At 42.2% G+C, this 16,809-nt stretch overlaps 1 protein-coding gene across 7 annotated transcripts in view; it reads left to right on the top strand.

Annotated features, from left to right (window-relative positions):
- Positions 1 to 12,736, top strand: part of LOC311130738 (UDP-GalNAc:beta-1,3-N-acetylgalactosaminyltransferase 2-like) — a 55,805-nt gene extending 43,069 nt beyond the window's left edge. The window contains exons 8-13 of one of the 7 annotated variants that reach the window (XR_014613386.1): positions 5,825 to 6,008; positions 7,354 to 7,479; positions 8,114 to 8,273; positions 8,372 to 8,428; positions 8,660 to 8,894; positions 9,015 to 12,736. Coding sequence is in view for 1 of the 7 variants with exons in the window: in XM_084163525.1 (XP_084019651.1) it covers positions 5,825 to 6,008; positions 7,354 to 7,479; positions 8,114 to 8,273; positions 8,372 to 8,428; positions 8,660 to 8,800 (668 nt within the window). In the remaining 6 variants the exon portion in view is untranslated. Of the gene's footprint in view, positions 1 to 5,824; positions 6,009 to 7,353; positions 7,480 to 8,113; positions 8,274 to 8,371; positions 8,429 to 8,659 lie in introns of all 7 variants that reach the window. The other 6 variants (XR_014613387.1, XR_014613388.1, XR_014613389.1 and 3 more) reach the window with 6 other exon arrangements.
- Positions 12,737 to 16,809: the final 4,073 nt, after the last annotated feature.

Genomic DNA, 16,809 nt, shown 5'->3' with positions numbered 1-16,809 from the left:
ACAGCTCTTATAGGGTTGAGAACGTCTGGTCCCTTCAGAAGAAGATCATTCATACCCACGCCTTTGTATTTCTGGCTACTATTCCATACAATACGAACCGGTGTAGTCACCGAATGAGGGTTTGGTGCCACCAGGTGGCTTACGTACCACACTGGTCCGTTCCACTCGTCCATGATTTTGTTGGTGAGTTTTATGGCTGCGCCTCGCTCGGCCATTTCATGGATCTGGGTAGCATATGCGACTTTCCAGTCTGGCTCTCGGCTTAGTTGCTTTTCCATCCTTAAGAAACAAGCCTGGACTGCACTTTCGTTGTTCGGGAGAGAGGCTGGATCTACCGTCCAAGGATACTTTGCATCCCAATGTGGAGCCAGTGTGTGAGCATCCCCCTTCTTGTAGGTGAGGCCTTCTTTAATGATCTCCAGTTCCCTTTCCTCTGCCAGGGTCATTTCCTTTCCTCCTGGTGGACAGTTTCCACATCGGCATCCTCCACATCTTGGCTCACATGCAGCTCCGATGCTGTCCCAGTGCCACCACTCAAGGAACTCACGGTTACTGGCAGCTGTAAATTTGGTCTGAGTCACATCCTCCTGCTGTAGCTGGGCTGTGTCAGTTGTTGGACTTGTGATTTCTTGATATTTGACAGCTGCTGTCCTCATGGAGCGAGCAAAGTGTGTTTTGGACTCATATGCTGCAACCTCCACTTCTTCAAATAAGTCGGGATGTGCTCCACCCACTGTTTTCCCCAATGGACCCTCCCACAAGACAAGGTCTCCCATGATTTTTACCCTCTGGGGAGCGAGTCTTCCCTCTCGGTGGCTAATGAGAAGTTCAACCTCTTCTGGCCTTTCCAATTCTGTAAGTTTGACTTCTGGGAAGAATTTTTTCAACTTCTCAGGTTCAATTACTTGATGCACTCTGCCGATTTCATCCAAGCCGTAGCAGACCATTTCATGAGCTCTCTCTGTCCCTTTAGGTGTCTTGACTCTGACTTTGAGGAGATACCTTTGTGTGTTCACCTCCATGGTCATACCACCAACCCCATGCACATCTAAAGTTATCTTCTCATGTCTTAACCTCAGTCTTTCAGCAGCCTTATGGGTAATGTAGTTTGTGTCTGAAGCAAGGTCAATTAAAGTCCCAATCTTCTGCCCTGCGTTTGCTGTGACTTGCATCAACATCATGATGACAGGAAGTTCAGAGAGCCCATTTCTCTGCGGTAGCTCAGACTGGCCTGAAGCATCGAGTGTCACTGCGGTTTTGTTGGTGTTGGTGAAAGCCTTTCTGCATCGATCTGCCATTTCCTGGGAAAGTTCAGACAAGATCTCCTCTTGTTCCTCCGTTAGCTTGCTTTCACCTTTGCCGTCTTTTCCACTCTTTCTCTCTTCCCCTCTTTTGACTTCTCCTTTTGGGCAGAGGAAAAAATGGTGGTCTGGGACACCACCTTCCCTTTTACAGTCTTTGTTTCTGTATAGGAAAGTGTCTTTGCAGTATCCATCTTCATCATGGCATCCGAGACATTTTCTGCATGCTCCCAGCTTTCTCAATACAGTTTTCTTTTCAGGTAGCTTAAGTCTTTTGAACTTTCTACAGAAGAAGATTTTGTTGTTGTGCCCACTATCACCACATACACCACATACCTCATCAAGCTCTTCTCTCTTTGTGGTTTTTGTTGAGGCAATCTTTTTGTCATTCTTCTTGTCCAAACGATCTGATTTTTCCACCTTCTCCACAGTTCTGAGCTGTTCGAGTCTCTCTAGTATTTCTTCTTGACTTTTCAGGAACTTCAAGAGCATGACAAAGTGGTTGTCTGATGTGACATTGTTTCTGGGTTCAACCATGAACATCACCCAGTCTTTTTTAATGAAGTCAGGCAACTTGCTTTCAATGGATCTAATTACCAGTGGGTTATTTATGGCTCCAGAGTTTCCTAACTCTGTGAGATCTGCTAGAGCCTTCTCCACTGACTGTATGAGATCAATGACCTTTCTTGGTTGGTTCCCTTTCACATGTGGCATCTTCTCCAGCTCTTCCAGGATTTCCACTATGATGGTTGACTTGTTGCCATACCTGTTCTCCAGGACTCTGAACATGTCATCGGCAGTGGTGTAGGTTGAAAGTCTGAGGTCTTTTGAGATTTTGTCATCCACACTCTCCAGGAGTTGAATTTTCTTAACTTCAGTTGATCCGGATGGCTCTCCCTGCTTTTGCAGCCTTTCCCAGTCTTTCCTCCATCTGTGATATTCTCTCTTGCTTCCATTGAAGATAGGTAGAGAGATTGGCTTGATTCTCACTATTGGTGTGGATGTTGCCGGTTGGGGTAGTAGTTTCACTCCTGTGCCTTGCTCATTGATCGTCCGTGCAGTGGCAAATTCAGGTCTCCTTAACTCAAGCCTGTAGTAGAATGCTCTTACGTCCTTGACTCTTCCATCTAATTCGTCCTTTAATCCTACAGGGATCCATCACTCCCATGTTGACATTGCTGAGATGGTCTCTTTTATTCTCTTGTCCAAGAGAGTGAGGTGCACTTCATAGCCCTCTAAATTGGCACTTTCCACAGGTACATCAGCCGCTTTATCATTGGCTTTTTCTGCTTCCAGGATTGCCACAAGAAGTTCACTCCTTCCATACCTCGACCACAGGTTTGTTTGAACAATGTCTCTTATCTCCGCCAACTTTGTTTCACCTTCATTTACAGATCTATCAATGTCAGCCTCTTGCTGTTCATTAAGACCTGGTTCCTTATCCTCAGTCATGTCAGCCTCCAGTCCAATCCTGTAGTCATCGTTGGCATCGAGCATCTTTCTGAAACAATCTGAAAGCTTAGCGAATTCCTCCTTTAACTCCACTTGAAGCATGCTGCTTGCTCCTCTTGAAATGAAGTTGGCTTGTCTGGTGAAGCTGCTTTTTGCAGTGGTCCTCTCCTTTTTGAGCTGCTGGACCGACTTCCCCAGGACATCTTCCGCCATCTTGACTTTCTCTGCGTCAACAGCTTATTTCTGGATCTGAAGCCGTTTATCCTCAGGGCCAGGCCGCTCCGCGTGGTTTACAACTGTCAAGTCCTCCTCTTGTTCACCATCCAAAGGACACAGGGACAACTCAAATTTCTGACTCAATCTTTTTTATTTTTAGTTTGCTTTCAGTTGATTGGTCTGTCCAGTAAATTAGCCAGTAAATTAGCCAGTAAATTAGCCAGTAAATTAGCCAGTAAATTAGGTTGTAAACCTTTAAAGACAGAATAAAAAGTTACCATTTTAATTAAACATTTTAATGAACTTAAATTAGTTTAAACATTTAAATAAACATTCTAAATAACTTAAATGAATTAACCATTTACCATTGGCGTCTTTGGACTGAACCTGTGAGTGAACTTGGAGTCTTCTCTCTGAAGTTTGTTCTTCTGAATGACTGAGCCCCTCCATGCCTTCACAGGTGCTCCAAATCAGTGAAAATGACTGATCAGGTGACAAGCAGCCGGTTTGCTGCTGCTGGTGCACTCTGGGAAGTGTAGTTCTTTGACTCACTCCTGAGATTCAGCTCAACATTATCAGTGGTCTTGTATGTCTTCCATTTCCTAATAATTGCTCCCACAGTTGATTTCTTCAAACCAAGCTGCTTACCTATTGCAGATTCAGTCTTCCCAGCCTGGTGCAGGTCTACACTTTTGTTTCTGGTGTCCTTTGACAGCTCTTTGGTCTTGGCCATAGTGGAGTTTGGAGTGTGACTGTTTGAGGTTGTGGACAGGTGTCTTTTATACTGATAACAAGTTCAAACAGGTGCCATTAATACAGGTAACGAGTGGAGGACAGAGGAGCCTCTTAAAGAAGAAGTTACAGGTCTATGAGAGCCAGAAATCTTGCTTGTTTGTAGGTGACCAAATACTTATTTTCCACCATAATTTGCAAATATATTCATTAAAAATCCTACAATGTGATTTTCTGGAAAAAAAAATCTCTATTTGTCTGTCATAGTTGACGTGTACCTATGATGAAAATTACAGGCCTCTCTCATCTTTTTAAGTGGGAGAACTTGCACAATTGGTGGCTGACTAAATACTTTTTTCCCCCACTGTATATGAGAGATGGTCCTGTCCATGGTCTTTGTGTTGTATATGAGAGATGGTCCTGTCCATAGTCTTTGTGTTATATATGAGAGATGGTCCTGTCCATAGTCTTTGTGTTATATATGAGAGATGGTCCTGTCCATAGTCTTTGTGTTATATATGAGAGATGGTCCTGTCCATAGTCTTTGTGTTATATAAGAGAGATGGTCCTGTCCATGGTCTTTGTGTTATATATGAGAGATGGTCCATGGTCTTTGTGTTATATATGAGAGATGGTCATGGGCGGCGCACAATTGGCCCAGCGTCGTCCAGGGTAGGGGAGGGAATGGCCGGCAGGGATGTAGCTCAGTTGATAGAGCATGGCGTTTGCAACGCCAGGGTTGTGGGTTCGATTCCCACGGGGGGCCAGTATAAAAAAATAATAATGTATTCACTAACTGTAAGTCGCTCTGGATCAGAGCGTCTGCTAAATGACTAAAAATGTAAATGTAAATGTCTTTGTGTTATATATGAGAGATGGTCCTGTCCATAGTCTTTGTGTTATATATGAGAGATGGTCCTGTCCATAGTCTTTGTGTTGTAAATGAGAGATGGTCCTGTCCATAGTCTTTGTGTTATATATGAGAGATGGTCCTGTCCATAGTCTTTGTGTTATATATGAGAGATGGTCCTGTCCATAGTCTTTGTGTTATATATGAGAGATGGTCCTGTCCATAGTCTTTGTGTTGTATATGAGAGATGGTCCTGTCCATAGTCTTTGTGTTGTATATGAGAGATGGTCCTGTCCATAGTCTTTGTGTTATATATGAGAGATGGTCCTGTCCATAGTCTTTGTGTTATATATGAGAGATGGTCCTGTCCATAGTCTTTGTGTAATATATGAGAGATGGTCCTGTCCATAGTCTTTGTGTAATATATGAGAGATGGTCCTGTCCATAGTCTTTGTGTTATATATGAGAGATGGTCCTGTCCATGGTCTTTGTGTTATATATGAGAGATGGTCCTGTCCATGGTCTTTGTGTTGTATATGAGAGATGGTCCTGTCCATGGTCTTTGTGTTATATATGAGAGATGGTCCTGTCCATGGTCTTTGTGTTATATATGAGAGATGGTCCTGTCCATGGTCTTTGTGTTATATATGAGAGATGGTCCTGTCCATGGTCTTTGTGTTGTATATGAGAGATGGTCCTGTCCATGGTCTTTGTGTTATATATGAGAGATGGTCCTGTCCATGGTCTTTGTGTTATATATGAGAGATGGTCCTGTCCATGGTCTTTGTGTTATATATGAGAGTGCTATGGGCCTTGGTCTAAAGTAGTGCCCTATATAGGGAATAGGGTGCCATTTGGGACGTATCCCTTCCCTTATCACCCCCAGGCTGTACCAGCTGGTTGTAGGATCTGATTCCTGCTGCTTCTATACTTGGTCTATTTATATGTTCTTTCCCTGTCACTATTTTTATTCTCTAATCACTTTCTTTATCTCCTGATTCTCCTCCTCCTCCCCCCCTCCTATCCCTCCTCCTCCCCCCTCCTCCTCTCCCTCCTCCTCTCCCTCCTCCCCCCCTCCTCCTATCCCCCCCTCCTCTCCCCCTCCCTCCTCCTCCTCCCCCCCTCCTCTCCCCCCCTCCTCTCCCCCCTCCTCTCCCCCCTCCCCCTCCTCTCCCTCCTCCTCCCCCCCTCCTCTCCCCCCTCCTCTCCCCCCTCCCCCTCCCCCTCCTCTCCCTCCTCCTCCCCCTCCTCCTCTCCCTCCTCCTCCCCGTAGACATGGCCTCCCTGTGGGAGGTGTTGCATGGCCAAGAGGAGCGGATGCAGACCCATGGCACCAGACTGCAGATGGAGGACTGGTCTTTGGAGCAGGAGGGTCTGCGATATGGAGACATAGTGTTTGTGGATATAGTGGACACGTACAGGAACGTGCCTTCTAAACTACTGCAGTTCTACAAGTGGTAAGACCAGTGTGACTAGTCTAACCTCGCAGCTACACCGCGGTTTCTTTCTGTTAGCGTTGTTTTTTGGTATGCTACACCGGTAAGGTATAAATGGACACAGCTCTTATAGTTTGGCTCTGCTGCTCAGGGTTGCTCAGGGTTGCTCAGGGTTGCTCAGGGCTGCTCAGGGTTGCTCAGGGTTGCTCAGGGCTGCTCAGGGTTGCTCAGGGCTGCTCAGGGCTGCTCAGGGCTGCTCAGGGCTGCTCAGGGCTGCTCAGGGTTGCTCAGGGCTGCTCAGGGCTACTTGTATGTCTGTTCTTAAGCCTCTTGCACACCAAGGACGATTTTCTCTTCCAAAAATATTTGCATGAACTTGGTAACGTTTTTTTTTTTTTTAATGATCGACCATCTCAGGAAGACAGTTTCTCAATTTCTCAATTGATGTAAAAGCCTTCATAAAGGAAACATGTCTTTGTGTAAATTATTCATACGAAACAGAGTCCGCTGGAGATGCACCATTGAGGCCCTATACTCCACTAATGTAGGTAGCTGAAGGAATACATTATGAACTTAAATGAATACGAATTAAACGGGGCTTTGTGTAAAAAGCTCTTTAGTGGCTCTGCTACTCGGTGACCATAAATGGCAAATCTGGAAATCATCAAATAGAAATGAAACATACCAAACTACTGCCCCCAGCCTGATGCTGTCAGGTATGCCTGATTAGAAATCTTGCATTCTGCTTCACTAAATGACTATGGTGTCTCATCATTAGATAGCAGAGCTAGGCAGCTTTACTTCTGGAATTAATTTGGTTTTGGTATTAGATAGTAAATCTAGACTGCGTCCCAAATTACACCCTATTCGCTACTTTTGACAAGAGCCCAATAGGAGAAGGCTACTCTGGCCAACTGAGGACCCTCAGAATTGTGTTTTAATTAAGGTTGATACTTCCCTGTTGTCTGACAGGTGGGTTGATACTTCCCTGTTGTCTGACAGGCGGGTTGATACTTCCCTGTTGTCTGACAGGTGGGTTGATACTTCCCTGTTGTCTGACAGGTGGGTTGATACTTCCCTGTTGTCTGACAGGTGGGTTGATACTTCCCTGTTGTCTGACAGGCGGGTTGATACTTCCCTGTTGTCTGACAGGTGGGTTGATACTTCCCTGTTGTCTGACAGGCGGGTTGATACTTCCCTGTTGTCTGACAGGTGGGTTGATACTTCCCTGTTGTCTGACAGGTGGGTTGATACTTCCCTGTTGTCTGATAGGTGGGTTGATACTTCCCTGTTGTCTGATAGGTGGGTTGATAATTAATTCTCTGTTGTCTGATAGGTGGGTTGATAACTCCCTGCTGTCTTATAGGTCGGTGGGAAACGCTGCGTTTGATCTGCTGCTGAAGACTGATGATGATTGTTATATTGACGTCGACAAGGTTTTAATGAAGATCGACCAAAAGGACCTGAAGAGACGCAACTTCTGGTGGGGGAAGTGAGTACTGTACAGAAACAGGATGGTAGACAGAGTGTCTGTCTGGATATGTTGATAGCCCGTGTTCACAAAGCCTATCAGAGCAGTAGTGCTGAGCAAGGATCCTTTCAAGTTTCTATGTACAGGGGATATCTGATCCGAGATCAGCTCTCCCCTGGTCCGTCCTGTAGTAGCTGATGGTTGAAGTTTCTATGTACAGGGGATATCTGATCCGAGATCAGCGCTCCCCTGGTCCGTCCTGTAGTAGCTGATGGTTGAAGTTTCTATGTACAGGGGATATCTGATCCGAGATCAGCTCTCCCCTGGTCCGTCCTGTAGTAGCTGATGGTTAATATTTAAACCAGAGCAATACTGCCTGCAGCCTGGACAATTCTCCTGAGCAGCTCCTAGTTAGATCAATTCATATTCCAGCCTAGTCATTTGTAAGTCATTCTGGGAACATGGAGGTAGTTTTGCTGAGTAAGATCTGATGCAGATGTTGGACCGCATTGGGAAGTGTGTCTGTCTGTCTGCCTGTCTGTCTGATGTTCTTCCTACTGTTAGACAGAGCTGGGCGGTGGACCGCATTGGGAAGTGTGTCTGTCTCTGTCTGTCTGTCTGTCTGTCTGTCTGTCTGATGTTCTTCCTTTCCCAGTTTCCGTCAGAGCTGGGCGGTGGATCGCATTGGGAAGTGGCAGGAGCTAGAGTACGCCAGTCCAGCCTACCCGGCCTTCGCCTGCGGCTCGGGTTACGTGGCCTCCAGGGACCTCGTCCAATGGCTGGCTAGCAACGCAGAGCAACTCAAGGCCTACCAGGTACCGGGCCACATGGCACCAAACACCAGATAAGAAATGATGCCCAAACAACAGGCACCATTGGAGCCACATTTATAATGTGCTATGTGTTGTTTCAGGGGGAAGATGTGAGCATGGGGATCTGGATGGCTGCAGTTGGACCACAGAAATACCAGGTAAAGAACAAGATAACACTACTAGAGTAGAAATACCAGGTAAAGAATATAGTATGGTAGCCTGCCTGAAAACAGCCACCCTAACCAACCAGCTCATGTTATTCATCTCATTCACCTTGGTTGTTAACACTAATGCCAGATAGCATTGATAGACCTTCTTCATAAACCTAACCCTAGTTGTCTGACTGTTGTCTGAAGGTCGTCTGAAGTTTGTGGTTGTCCTTTCCCCAGGACGCAGGCTGGCTGTGTGAGAAGGAGTGCTACCAGGACATGCTGTCGTCCCCACAACACTCCCCCGAAGAGCTCCGCACGCTCTGGGCTAGGAAGAGGGCCTGTGGGGACCCCTGTGGATGTCCCTGGGGACACAGCTAACGTTAGCTAACAGTCTGGGAATGTAGTTAGCTAACAGTCTGGGAAGGTAGTTAGCTAACAGTCTGGGAAGGTAGTTAGCTAACAGTCTGAGAAGGTAGTTAGCTAACAGTCTGAGAAGGTAGTTAGCTAACAGTCTGAGAAGGTAGTTAGCTAACAGTCTGGGAAGGTAGTTGGCTAACAGTCTGGGAATGTAGTTAGCTAACAGTCTGGGAAGGTAGTTAGCTAACAGTCTGGGAAGGTAGTTAGCTAACAGTCTGGGAAGGTAGTTAGCTAACAGTCTGGGAAGGTAGTTAGCTAACAGTCTGGGAAGGTAGTTAGCTAACAGTCTGGGAAGGTAGTTAGCTAACAGTCTGGGAAGGTAGTTAGCTAACAGTCTGGGAAGGTAGTTAGCTAACAGTCTGGGAAGGTAGTTAGCTAACAGTCTGGGAAGGTAGTTAGCTAACAGTCTGGGAAGGTAGTTAGCTAACAGTCTGGGAAGGTAGTTAGCTAACAGTCTGGGAAGGTAGTTAGCTAACAGTCTGGGAAGGAGTCTGGGAAGGTAGTTAGCTAACAGTCTGGGAAGGTAGTTAGCTAACAGTCTGGGAAGGTAGTTAGCTAACAGTCTGGGAATGTAGTTAGCTAACAGTCTGGGAAGGTAGTTAGCTAACAGTCTGGGAAGGTAGTTAGCTAACTGTCTGAGAAGGTAGTTAGCTAACAGTCTGGGAAGGTAGTTAGCCAACAGTCTGGGAAGGTAGTTAGCTAACAGTCTGGGAAGGTAGTTAGCTAACAGTCTGGGAAGGTAGTTAGCTAACAGTCTGAGAAGGTAGTTAGCTAACAGTCTGAGAAGGTAGTTAGCTAACAGTCTGGGAAGGTAGTTGGCTAACAGTCTGGGAAGGTAGTTAGCTAACAGTCTGGGAAGGTAGTTAGCTAACAGTCTGGGAAGGTAGTTAGCTAACAGTCTGGGAAGGTAGTTAGCTAACAGTCTGGGAAGGTAGTTAGCCAACAGTCTGGGAAGGTAGTTAGCTAACAGTCTGGGAAGGTAGTTAGCTAACAGTCTGGGAAGGTAGTTAGCTAACAGTCTGGGAAGGTAGTTAGCTAACAGTCTGGGAAGGTAGTTAGCTAACAGTCTGAGAAGGTAGTTAGCTAACAGTCTGGGAAGGTAGTTGGCTAACAGTCTGGGAAGGTAGTTAGCTAACAGTCTGAGAAGGTAGTTAGCTAACAGTCTGGGAAGGTAGTTAGCTAACAGTCTGAGAAGGTAGTAACCTGTTCACTGCAAACAAGAGCCTTGTTGAACGCAACTCGAGGTATCAATCGTCTCAGAGTAGGAGTGCTGATCTGGGATCAGGTTTCTCCTGTCCATGTGATGTTATTCATTATGATCTAAAAGGCTAAACTGATCCCAAATCAGCACTCTGAGATGCTTGACACATACAGCCCTAGGTCTCTACACAGTGTACAAGACATTAAGAACACCTTCCTAATATTGAGTTGCAGCCCCTTTTGCCCTCAGAATAGCCTCAGTTCGTCGGGACATGGACTCTACAAGGTGTTGAAAGCGTTCCACAGGGATGCTGGCCCATGTTGATTCCAATGCGTCCCACAGTTGTGTCAAGTTGGCTGGATGTCCTTTGTGTGGTGGACCATTCTTGATACACATGGGAAACTGTTGATCATGAAAAACCCAGCAGCGTTGCAGTTCTTGACACAAACCGGTGCGCCTGGCACCTACTACCACACCCTGTTCAAAGGCAATTAAATATTTTGTCTTGCCCATTCACCCTCTGAATGGCACACATACACATTCCATGTCTCAATGCTTAAAAATCCTTCTTTAACCTGTCTCCTCCCCTTCATCTACACAGATTGAAGTGGATTAAACAAGTGACATCAGTAAGGGCTCATAGCTTTCACCTGGATTCACCTGGTCAGTCTATGTCATGGAAAGAGCAGGTGTTCCTAATGTTTTGTACGCTGTGTATATTTCAATGCTGAGGATTGTCAGGGACAATGGATACTGGTTTCTGAAGAGGTGACATTTCCTGTCAAATGGCAAGATGCCGGCATAACCAAATGTAACGTGTTGAATCCTGTGGCGGTAGAGGCATTGATTTTACTGGTGTTATTTAGGTAAATTATTCTCCCAAGCTACTCCTCATCATCAAGCCTCATCAGTATTTGTAGATTTCAAACCAACACAGAGTTTGTGTCCTACATGGCACCCTATATTACCCATCTAGTGCACTAGTTTTGACCAGTGCCCCATGAGGAATGGGGCGCATTTGGGACACGGTCAGGGGTTTGTGAAACGATGTACAGTATTATACCCATTGGTGACGTTATTGTATTGTCAGGCACCACATATAAACAACTGGAATCTAAAGAAAGGTTTTACCTAAACCTTTTATTCACCTGAGAATGAGATCAATGAATTTGTTCAACACATTTTTTTTGTACCTATCTGGAAGAAGCTAACACGGAGTGCTCTAGATTAATGTAATGAACGGTCCCAAATGGCACCCCGTTACCTATCTAGTGCACTGCTTTTGACCAGAGCCCTACTTTAATATAGGGAATATGGTCCCATTTGGGAAAGTGATACAGACAGCACGTGATCAATTGAGCCCATTCCAGACTGATCAATAAAAAACATCACCACTCGGGAACAACGGTTTTCTTCTTTGTTGTTGTTTTTTTGCGACGGTACATCAGGGCCGGGAATCAAGTAGCGCTGGTAATTTGGGGTCTGCACATCGCACCCTACTGCACACTAGTTTTGACCAGAGTCGTGTGGGCCCTAGTAGTGTACAATACAGGAAATAGGGTGCCATTTGGCTTCAGTACCTTGCTTAAGGGCTGATCGACATATTTTTGCACCTAGTCGGCTCGGGGATTCGAACCAGCGGCCTTTCGGTTACGTTGTGTGTGTGTGTGTGTGTGATATGGGAGATCCGCTAGCCAACAGTAAACCCCATGCTGAGCAGCTCTTAGTTGATTGTGGTAGCAGATACTGTCGCGCTGCCTGGTATTGCAACTCCTCCAGGACACCATTGGGGGCACACTGCCTGCCCTCCAGGACACCATTGGGGGCACACTGCCTGCCCTCCAGGACACCATTGGGGGCACACTGCCTGCCCTCCAGGACACCATTGGGGGCACACTGCCTGCCCTCCAGGACACCATTGGGGCCACACTGCCTGCCCTCCAGGACACCATTGGGGGCACACTGCCTGCCCTCCAGGACACCATTGGGGGCACACTGCCTGCCCTCCAGGACACCTACAACACCAGGTGTCACAGGAAGGCCAAGAAGATGACCAGGGACCTCAGCCACCCGAGCCACGGCCTGTTCTCCCCGCTTCCGTCACTCCGACGCGGGCAGGGCAGGAGCATCACGGCTAAAACTAACAGACTGGCCACTAGCTTCTACCCCCGGATCATCAGGCTGCTGAATAGCCACCCCTAGTCAGCTACCTGCCCTCCCCACTCCATCAACCTGCCCCCACCCCAATGGACATTATCATGATGAATAGCTTTATATCTGCAACCCTGTACATGTAACCATTAAACTCGAATCTAACACGCTGTACATGAGGTCAGAGTTCAGGCTCTGTATGGGTTTTGACTGACCGCTGTTCATTTCGGTTAATTCGCTCAGCACTACATGTTATACATGAGGTCAGAGTTCAGGCTCTGTCCTTCACAGCTCTGTACGGGTTTTGATTGACAGCTGTTCTGAACTTGAGCACCATAAGTGACAAGTTGCCCTCATCCAGCCTGCTGATTGGTCAACTTTTGCAAAAATGTTTTGTCTGAGTGAAGGAAATGCTGTAAATTTAAGAGGACTCGATGTATTTTGAAAGACGAGGACATTGAGGGTGATAAATAATACTGCTTTGATGTCATACAAGCCAAACACCCGTGAGTCCATATCATAATGTAATAAACCCTGTCAACGTTTATGATCTCTATGTTTGATGCACAGTTACACGCCTATGTTTGTCTATTGTGAAGAAAATATGCCGCGGAACGCGCACCTGAATGCACTCAGGACTCCTTTCTATGCCTACCAAAATTACGATCTGTTTCACTGAATTGCCTTGTAAAAGCCTGACACAGTAAACAGTAAACAAGTCATTATATTATAAACTGGTTCCCAACATTTTTAGAACAGTAAACAAGTCATTCTATTATAAACTTGTTACTGATATTATTAGAACAGTAAACAAGTCATTATATTATAAACTGGTTCCCGACATTATTAGAACAGTAAACACATAATTCTATTATAAACTGGTTCCCAACATTATACATTTACATTTTAGTCATTTAGCAGACGCTCTTATCCAGAGCGACTTACTGTTAGTGAGTGCATACATTATTTTTTTTAGACTGGCCCCCCGTGGGAATCGAACCCACAACCCTGGCGTTGCAAACGCCATGCTCTACCAACTGAGCTACATCCCTGCCGGCCATTCCCTCCCCTACCCTGGGCCAATTGTGCGCCGCCCTATGGGTCTCCCGAACCAGGATCTCTAGTGGCACAGCTAGCACTGCGATGCAGTGCCTTAGACCACTGCGCCAATCGGGAGAACAGTAAACAAGTAACTATATTATAAACTGGTTCCCAACATTATTAGAACAGTAAACAAGAAATTCTGTTATAATCTGATTCCCAACATTATTAGAACAGTAAACAAATAATTATATTATAATCTGATTCCAGACATTATTAGAACAGTAAACATTTAATTACATTATAAACTGGTTCCCGACATTATTGGAACAGTAAGCAAGTAATTATATTATAAACTGGTTCCTGACATTATTAGAAAAGTAAAAAAGTATTTCAATATTATCCTTCTATTATAAACTGCTTCCCGACATTATTAGAACAGTAAACAAGTAATTATTTTATAAACTGGTTCCCAACATTATTAGAACAGTAAACAAGTAATTATATTATAAACTGGTTCCCGACATTTTTAGAACAGTAAACATTGAATTACCTTATAAATAATTCCCGACATTATTAGAACAGTAAACAAGTCATTCTATTATAAACTGGTTCCCAACATTATTAGAACAGTAAACAGGTCATTCTACTATAAACTGGAGACTGACATTATTAGAACAGTAAACAAGTCATTTAATTATGAACTGGTTCGCGACATTATTAGAACATTAAACAAGTCATTCTATTATAAACTGGTTCCCGACATTATTAGAACAGTAAACATTTAATTACATTATAAACTGGTTCCCGACTCTATTAGAACAGTAAACAAGTAATTATATTAATAACTGGTTCCAAAAATTATTAAAATAGTAAACACTGCATTCTATTATAAACTGGTTCCCAACATTTTTAGAAGAGTAAATATTTAATTACATTATAAAGTGGTTCCCGACATTATTAGAACAGTAAACACGTAATTCTATCACAAACTGGTTCCCTACATTATTAGAACAGTAAACATTTAATTACATTATAAACTGGTTCCCTACATTTTTAGAACAGTATACAAGTAATTATATTATAAGCTGGTTTTAAATACTATTAGAACAAGTCTTTCTATTTTATCATTCTATTATAAACATTATTAGAACAGTAAACAAGTAATTATATTATAATCTGATTCCCGACATTATTAGAACAGTAAACAGGTCACTCTATTATAAACTGGATTCCCAACATTTTGGGAAAGAAGTAATTATATTATAAACTGGTTCCTGACATTATTAGAACAGTAAACATTTAATTACATTATAAACTGGTTCCCGACATTATTAGAAAATTAAACAAGTCATTCTATTATAAACTGGTTGCTGACATTATTAGAACAGTAAACAAGTGATTATATTATGAACTGGTTCCCGACATTTATAGAACACTAAACAAATCTTTCAATTTTAAACTGGTTCCCGACATTTTTAGAACAGTAAACAAGTATTTCTATTATAAGCTGGTTTTAAACATTATTAGAACAGTAAACAAGTAATTATATTATAAACTGGTTCCCGACATTATTAGAACAGTAAACAAGTCATTTAATTATGAACTGGTTCGCGACATTATAAGAACACTAATCAAGTCATTCAATTATGATCTTGATCCCGACATTATTAAAACAGTAAACAAGTAATTATTTTATAAACTGGTTCCCAACATTATTAGAACAGTAAACAAGTAATTATATTATAAACTGGTTCCCGACATTTTTAGAACATTTAACAAGTCATTATATTATAAACTGGTTCCCGACATTATTAGAACAGTAAACATGTCATTCTATTATAAACTGGTTCCCGACATTATTAGAACATTAAACAAGTCATTCTATTATAAACTGGTTCCCAACGTTATTAGAACAGTAAACAAGTAATTATATTATAAACTGTTTCCCGACATTATTAGAACAGTAAACAAATCATTATATTATAAACTGATTCCCGACATTATTAGAACAGTAAACATGGCATTCTATTATCAACTGGTTCCCGTCATTATAAGAACAGTAAACAGTTAATTACATTTTTTAATGGTTCCCGACATTATTAAAACATTAAACAAGTAATTATTTTATAAACTGGTTCCCAACATTATTAGAACAGTAAACAAGTAATTATATTATAAACTGGTCCCTCACTTTATTACAGCAGTAGACAAGTAATTATATTATAAACTTGTTCCCAACTTTATTAGAACAGTAAACAAGTCATTATTAGAACAGTAAACAAGTAATTATATTATAAACTGGTTACCGACATTATTAGAACAGTAAATAAGTCATTAAATTATAAACTGGTTCCTGACATTAGAACACTAAACAAGTAATTCAATTATAAACTGGTTCCCGACTTTATTAGAACAGTAAACATTTAATTACATTATAAACTTGTTCCCGACATTATTAGAACAGTAAACAAGTCATTCTATTATAAACTCTTTCCCGACATTATTAGAACACTTACAAGTCATTCATTTATAAACTTGTTCCCAACATTATTAGAACAGTAAACAAGTCATTATATTATAAACTGGTTCCAGACATTATTAGAACAGTAAACAAGTAATTATATTATAAACTGGTTACCGACATTATTAGAACAGTAAATAGGTCACTCTATTATAAACTGGTTCCCAAAAATTTTTGAACTGTAAACAAGTCATTATATTATAAGCTGGTTACTGACATTATTGGAACTGTAAACAAGTCATTCTATTGTATCATTCTATTGTAAACTGGTTCCTGACATTATTAGAACAGTAAACAAGTAATTCTATTATAATCTGATTCCAGAAATTATTAGAACAGTAAACATTTAATTACATTATAAACTGGTTCCCGACATTATTGGAACAGTAAGCAAGTAATTATATTATAAGCTGGTTTTAAATACTATTAGAACAAGTCTTTCTATTTTATCATTCTATTATAAACATTATTAGAACAGTAAACAAGTAATTATATTATAATCTGATTCCAGACATTATTAGAACAGTAAACAGGTCACTCTATTATAAACTGGATTCCCAACATTTTGGGAAAGAAGTAATTATATTATAAACTGGTTCCTGACATTATTAGAACAGTAAACATTTAATTACATTATAAACTGGTTCCCGACATTATTAGAAAATTAAACAAGTCATTCTATTATAAACTGGTTGCTGACATTATTAGAACAGTAAACAAGTAATTATATTATGAACTGGTTCCCGACATTTATAGAACACTAAACAAATCTTTCAATTTTAAACTGGTTCCCGACATTTTTAGAACAGTAAACAAGTATTTCTATTATAAGCTGGTTTTAAACATTATTAGAACAGTAAACAAGTAATTATATTATAAACTGGTTCCCGACATTATTAGAACAGTAAACAAGTCATTTAATTATGAACTGGTTCGCGACATTATAAGAACACTAATCAAGTCATTCAATTATGATCTTGATCCCGACATTATTAAAACAGTAAACAAGTAATTATTTTATAAACTGGTTCCCAACATTATTAGAACAGTAAA

This window comes from Coregonus lavaretus, assembly GCF_964263955.1.
Source record: "Coregonus lavaretus genome assembly, chromosome: 1".
Classification (NCBI taxonomy): Eukaryota; Metazoa; Chordata; class Actinopteri; order Salmoniformes; family Salmonidae; genus Coregonus; species Coregonus lavaretus.
This window is presented reverse-complemented; position numbering and strand designations above follow the sequence as displayed.